Source organism: Cololabis saira, chromosome 17 (genome assembly GCF_033807715.1).
Source record: "Cololabis saira isolate AMF1-May2022 chromosome 17, fColSai1.1, whole genome shotgun sequence".
NCBI lineage: Eukaryota > Metazoa > Chordata > Actinopteri > Beloniformes > Belonidae > Cololabis > Cololabis saira.
The window spans coordinates 42,480,221-42,486,547 of record NC_084603.1 but is presented as its reverse complement, the minus strand read 5'-3'; the positions used below and the strand labels follow the sequence as shown (position 1 = coordinate 42,486,547).

The 6,327-nt window shown below is 44.4% G+C and overlaps 1 protein-coding gene across 3 annotated transcripts in view; it reads right to left on the bottom strand.

The window, feature by feature from the left end:
• Positions 1 to 2,034: 2,034 nt before the first annotated feature.
• The window catches only part of edaradd (EDAR-associated death domain), a 74,527-nt gene continuing 70,234 nt past the window's right edge, over positions 2,035 to 6,327 (bottom strand). For 2 of the 3 annotated variants that reach the window (XM_061746187.1, XM_061746186.1), the window contains exons 6-7: positions 5,717 to 5,765; positions 2,035 to 3,580 (exon numbers count right to left, since the gene is read on the bottom strand). In XM_061746187.1, coding sequence (XP_061602171.1) covers positions 3,192 to 3,580; positions 5,717 to 5,765 — 438 coding nt within the window. In that variant the 3' untranslated portion in view covers positions 2,035 to 3,191. The remainder of the gene's footprint in view (positions 3,581 to 5,716; positions 5,766 to 6,327) is intronic. The other variant, XM_061746185.1, reaches the window with a different exon arrangement.

Sequence of the window (6,327 nt, the reverse complement as noted above, 5' to 3'; positions counted from 1 at the left end):
ACAGATGTTATCTCTAGACGCTTTCCAGAGATCCAGAACATGAACATAAACATACAGATAAACATAAACCGTCAGCATGGCGTCAGCAGCACACAACAGTCATGTGGAAGCAGCAGTGGGATGACCAGAGAGGGGGGGGGGGGGGGGGGGTGGGGGGTGCAGGCAGGCGGAAGCAGCAATAGCAGACATCCACGTAGGCAGGTGGAAGCAGCAACGGGATGACCGGGGATGGGGGGGGGGGGGCCGGGAACACAGGCCAGAATGCAGCTCCCGAGGCTCCAGCCTGCAAACATGCACAAAAGAGAAAAAAGGGGGAACGGCACAAGAAACTACAGGAACGATGGACAAAAATGATAGCTATGAGATATTTATAATAAATAAAAATGGTAATGGAGAAGAGAGGCAGGGAAAAGGAGAGGAGAAGAAGGGCGAGAGGCACCGCCCAGTGGATCATGTCGGTCCCCCCTGCAGCATAAGCCTATAGCAGCATATCTACCGCGAAGCTATATTTGAGACTAAGTATTATAGTTTTGTTCTATAGCTTCAACTATGACTACTGACTCTAACACTCTAGAGTTTACACTACCTAGAGATTTACCAACACCAGCTAGAGGTTTACTAAACACTAACTATAGGCTTTACTAAACAGAAAGGTTTTAAGTTTAGTTTTAAAGGTGGAGGTGGTGTCAGCCTCCTTAACCCAGATTGGAAGTTGGTTCCAAAGTAATGGTGCCTGATAGCAGAACGCCCGCCCTCCAAATCTACATTTAGATACTCTAGGAACTACGAGTAAACCTGCACCCTGGGAGCAGAGAGCTCTGCCAGGAACATAAGACACTATCAAATCTTGTAAATACTGCGGAGCTAAGCCGTTTTGGGCTTTATATGCAAGTAATAAAATTTTAAATTGAATTCTGAATTTTACAGGTAGCCAATGGAGCGACGCTAACACTGGAGAGACGTGGTCTCTCCTGCTGATTCCTGTCAGTGCTCGTGCTGCTGCATTCTGGATCAGCTGGAGCCTATTCAGCAAATTACTCGGACATCCTGCTAACGACACATTACAGTAATCCAGTCTAGAAGATACAAACGCATGAACTAGTTTTTCTGCATCACTCTGCGAGAGGATTTTCCTAATCTTTGCAATATTACGGAAATGGAAAAACGCTATTTTACAAACCTGATTAACATATGGTTTAATATGAGAATGAGATGGGGATGAGAATCAGCACCTCCAAGACCGAGGCCTTGGTTCTCCACCGGGAAAGGGTGGCGTGCCTTCTCCGGGTGGGTGGAGAAGTCCTGCCTCAGGTGGAGGAGTTCAAGTATCTCAAGGTCTTGTTCACGAGTGAGGGAACAATGGAGCGGGAGATTGACAGACGGATCGGTGCAGCGTCCGCAGTTATGCGGTCGATGTACCGGACCGTCGTGGTGAAGAGGGAGCTGAGTCGAAAGGCGAAGCTCTCGATTTACCGGTCAATCTACGCACCTTCCCTCACCTATGGTCATGAACTTTGGGTCGTGACCGAAAGGACAAGATCGCGGATACAAGCGGCCAAGATGAGTTTCCTCCGCAGGGTGGCTGGACGCTCTCTTAGAGATGAGTTTCCTCCACAGGGCGGCTGGACGCTCCCTTAGAGATAGGGTGAGGAGTTCGGTCACCCGGGAGGAGCTCGGAGTCGAGCCGCTGCTCCTTCACATTGAGAGGAGTCAGCTGAGGTGGCTTGGGCATCTGTACCGGATCCTCCTGGATCCTCCCTAGGGAGGTGTTCCAGGCATGTCCCTCCTCCCTAGGGAGGTGTTCCAGGCATGTCCCTTCTCCCTAGGGAGGAGTTCCAGGCATGTCCCACCGGGAGGAGACCCCGGGGAAGACCCAGGACACGCTGGAGAAACTATGTCTCTCGGCTGGCCTGGGAACGCCTCGGACTCCCCTCGGAAGAGCTGGAGGAAGAGCTGGAGGAAGAGATGGAGGAAGTGTCTGGGGTGAAGGAAGTCTGGGCATCTCTGCTGAGACTGCTGCCCCTGCGACCCGGGAATGGATGAGCAGGAGAAAATGGATGGATGGATAGTTTAATACAGTGTGTAATCAGTTATATTGCAAAACTGGCAGTCTTGATGTAGTGTTATGATCAGATAAATTATTCTAAATAAGGCTACAATAAAATCTACACAATACTACACATTTGGGTTCAAAGCTGTTTTTATTCAACTAGATAAATAGGTGTCAAATAGACCAAGACAGCAAAAACCAAGAATGAACTGGACAACATCCAGCGCTGGTGAATGAGCATCAGACCGCATGCACATTCTGACCAAACTACAAAAACAACAGACGTGTTTCTGTTACTGTCTCAAAGCAGATATCCCTGAACTAATCTCCTCGTGTTTCCAGCAGATCTGCTTGCTTCTTCAGTCAGATAGTTTTTGGGTTTTTTTTATGTTCAGGCATTAAATGAGTTTGGCATTGGACTACGTTGGAATACATTGGACTAATTGATTTACAACAAAACTGAATGTATTGGAAAGTGACTACCAAATTGGGCTGCAATAAAATTGTTGAATTGACTTTTGTTGCCAGTTAGCACTATACAAATGAACTGGGACTAAATTATTCTGAATATTTTGTAAGAAGGCATTTCCACTGTAGTTTTGTGTTTGATTAAACACCTCCTGCGATTGTAAAACCCTTTTTACGATATATAAGCACTTTCGTAAAATGAAATGTTTTCTTAATTCAAGGGTAATGGGAATAAGCTGACCCGAAGCTTAGTTTATCAACACCCGGAGATCATCTTTTTAATCAGTACTGATATAACTATTTCATGTGGAAGCGTGTTCCCAGTTGAGAGGAGCTGAGTAAGCTTTTTCGAGCTGGTATTAACAGTACTGTTTCTTCTATTTACTATAGTTTGCCGTTGAAGGGGAAAATGTCATAACGTGAGGAATATTGGACAATTCAAGAACTTAAAACAACCTCCCCCTGGGATTCATAAAGTATTCTGACTCTGTTGTCTTCACTCAGAGTTTCCAGTTAAATTCCATACAACTATTCACAAAAGCATTTGATGGAGTTAGTACAAATTTTTGTAGCCTGAACCCAATATAATGAAAAATAAGAAATCCTAATCAAGTACTTGCCTAAAGAGAAAAAAAGAGAGAAAGACAGATTGGATAAATCCACAGATTGATGGTTAATGAGTGTGCTGCCAGCGTGAGGGCCAGTCCTTCTCTATCCAGCTCTGTAGGAGTCGCAGCACATCAATGCGCTGGTAAATGCGGCAGAGTTCCGTGAGCTCAGTGACTGTCTTCTGGTTGTAGCGCAGCAGGAACTCCTGGGTGGGGCTCTGGGACGACGAGCCCTGGGTCCGGTGCTCCAGCAGGGTCAGTTCATCGTAGCTCATCCCCCAACGACTCGCAAAGTTCTTCCAGTTTTTGACGGTGCAGTGGTTTGGATCCAGTTTGAGCCGCAGTAAGTCCAGCAGATCTTTGTCATTCATGAGGTCACTGATCTTGGGCGGGGGTGCTGGGCAGCAGCACTTTTCACAGGGACTGCTTAGTATCTGCAGCTCCTTGGGGCAGTCTGAAGAGGAATGAAGAGGGATATGAGGTTACCGCCAGAGAATGTGTGTTTTACAACATCCAATCTTTCAAAGAGAAATGAAATCAAGCTTACAACCCCAATTCCTAGAAAGTTGGCACACTGTGTAAAGTGTAATTGAAAGCTCACAACCCAAATCTCAAACATATATTTTATTCACAATTGAAAATAGAAAACATCAAATTAAGAAAATGCACAGTTCCAAGAAGAAGAAAAAAAGAGGCCATTTTAGATTTGATGGCAGCAGAATCTCTCAGATAAGTTTGCACAGGGTGCTATTCACCTCTCTTATTTTAATTGCAGTCACTACAGGGTCTGTCGATTAAGAACTTTCCTGCTTGTTTGTGTATTTCATTTCATGATGCATCAAATGCTTTTTAAATACCTCCCAGCACTGATGTTTTCTTCTTACATGTGCAAGCTGCCAACTCCAACGATATGAATGCAGCTCCGCACCACCAGAGGTGCAGGCCTTTCAACTGACTGTTAATAACAAGCAGGTTCCTCTCCTCTTTAGTCCGGAGGAAGCGTTTTTCATGGTTTCCAAAAACTATTTCACATATGTATGGGGCTAGAACAGTCTCATAATTCACAAATGCACACGCCGATCCACAAACGCACAGAACAATTCACACGTGCGTAGGACAAGATACACAAATGTATTTTTGATGCACACACAAATATAACATGATTTACAAACGTTTTTTTTTTTGTCTGTGAGCTGCTCTGGATTTGCGTGTGACTTTTGAGACTCCCCTGACGTGACTGGATCGCTGGTCCCGGTCAGACACCAGCTGGTCGGAAACAAGCAGCTGTTATCCTCACATTTATGATCCACATTGTGTGACAACATGTGTCGAAACAGCGGTGGCAGATCAACACAGTCCCGGTGCAGATACGTGCTCGGTATAGAGAAGTGAGTCGTAGAGTGGTGTGACAGCTCCAAACTGGAACTAAACCCCAGCAAGATCAAAGAGATGGCGGTGACCTTCTCCAGCAGACAGAGGGATCTGGCTGCTGCAGTCACCACCACCATCCACGGGAAGCCAGTGGAGACAGTCGTAGAGTACAAGTACCTGGGCACCATCTTTGACAACCTCCTGAGTGTCACCAACGGCTGTACCTCCTCAGGAAACTCAACTCCTTTGGAGTCAGCACACACATCATGATGACTTTCTACTACGCCTTCCTGGAAAGCATCATGACCTTCTCCATGACCTGCTGGTTCCACTCCCTCAGCACCCAGAACAGGAACAGACTGCAGAGCATCACTATGCTCTAAAATCATCGGCCTGCCGGTCAGAACTCTGTCACAGGTTTTCAACCAACAGGCCCTCAGCCAGGCAGCTAAAATCATCAACGACCCCTCCCACATACTTCACCCCGCATTTCAGTGGCTCCCCTCCAGGCGGCGCCTCCGCTGCACCGCCTGCAGGACTGAGAGGAGGAGAGACAGCTTTGTCCCTAAAGCTACTCTGCTTTTTAACTCCAGCTGCTAAAAACCATCCACCACATCCACAGACACCCCCCCCTCAGGACTACTCTATACTCCTGTTACATTGTTTACACTGTTGACACTTTATACCACTACAGTCACTCTATTTTACATTTTTATATATTTTTATATTTTATATATATTTTATATACGATACATGCTTTATTTATCTGCATTTATTCTGTACTTTCAACGCCATGCTGCTTAGTTGTTTTTGCAATTGCCCCTCGGGGATAAATAAAGTTTTCTGAATCTGAATATTAAAATATATATAATATATATATTATATATTAAAAATGCATGTATGCCTTAGGTCATTACCAACTTGGTATTATTATAATATATATGCAGACAAAAAAAAAAGTGACAAAAAAAATGCACATGGTGGGAAAGATTCTCACTCTCAACGTTGATGTTTTTTCTTTGCTCTAATTTGTATAATTTATGGCTTTATTACATTCACAAGTCATTGAATTCTGTTGTTAACATTTTACACATGCTTTTTTGGTATTGGGGTTGTAAGATTCAGGGTTAACAGAGCATCTTCTTTTAATGGCAAAATCTTAAATATTGTAGCAATAACTTCAGGAACATTAGTCTTGACATGAAAGGCATTGGTTTACCTGGTGAAGTTGATGACGGGCAGTTGCATTCTCCTCCATCCTCAACTGGCTGCAATCACAGAAGCACAAATGACCACATTTAATTTTTTTTACCTCCATTGAACTGAGAGTGCCCTCCTCCCACCACCAACTGCCCGCAGTTATCAACATACATGCCAGAAACACAAAACTTTACTAGTAAAAATGGTCAGGATTCTCTTCTCATCCTTTAAATGAGCAGTTTCAAGTAATCCTGTGCAATTTTATATGACAATATATAATGAATTATGAAGTTGTAGGATAGTTTAACAACTGTTTTGTTGTTCAAGTTAAATAAATACATATATAAAGTATTTTAGACTGTTTATTCTTTTTTATGAGCAACTATCTGAGTAAAGCACTCTGGTTTACATTTGCTGTACATTTAACATTTTGAGGATGTGGCAACAAACAAGAGCCAAATATGATCTGGAACTTCCACATCATGACTAAATGCAGTTGACAGGTAATGGCAGGCCAAGCATGCCGCAACCTGGGTGCTCCTGGAGGCAGAAACTGGGGTCTGGGAGGAGGACTATCGGTCGGCCTCCAAGAAATCCTGGAAAACTGCCAAGTGCCTCAGAAAGGGGAAG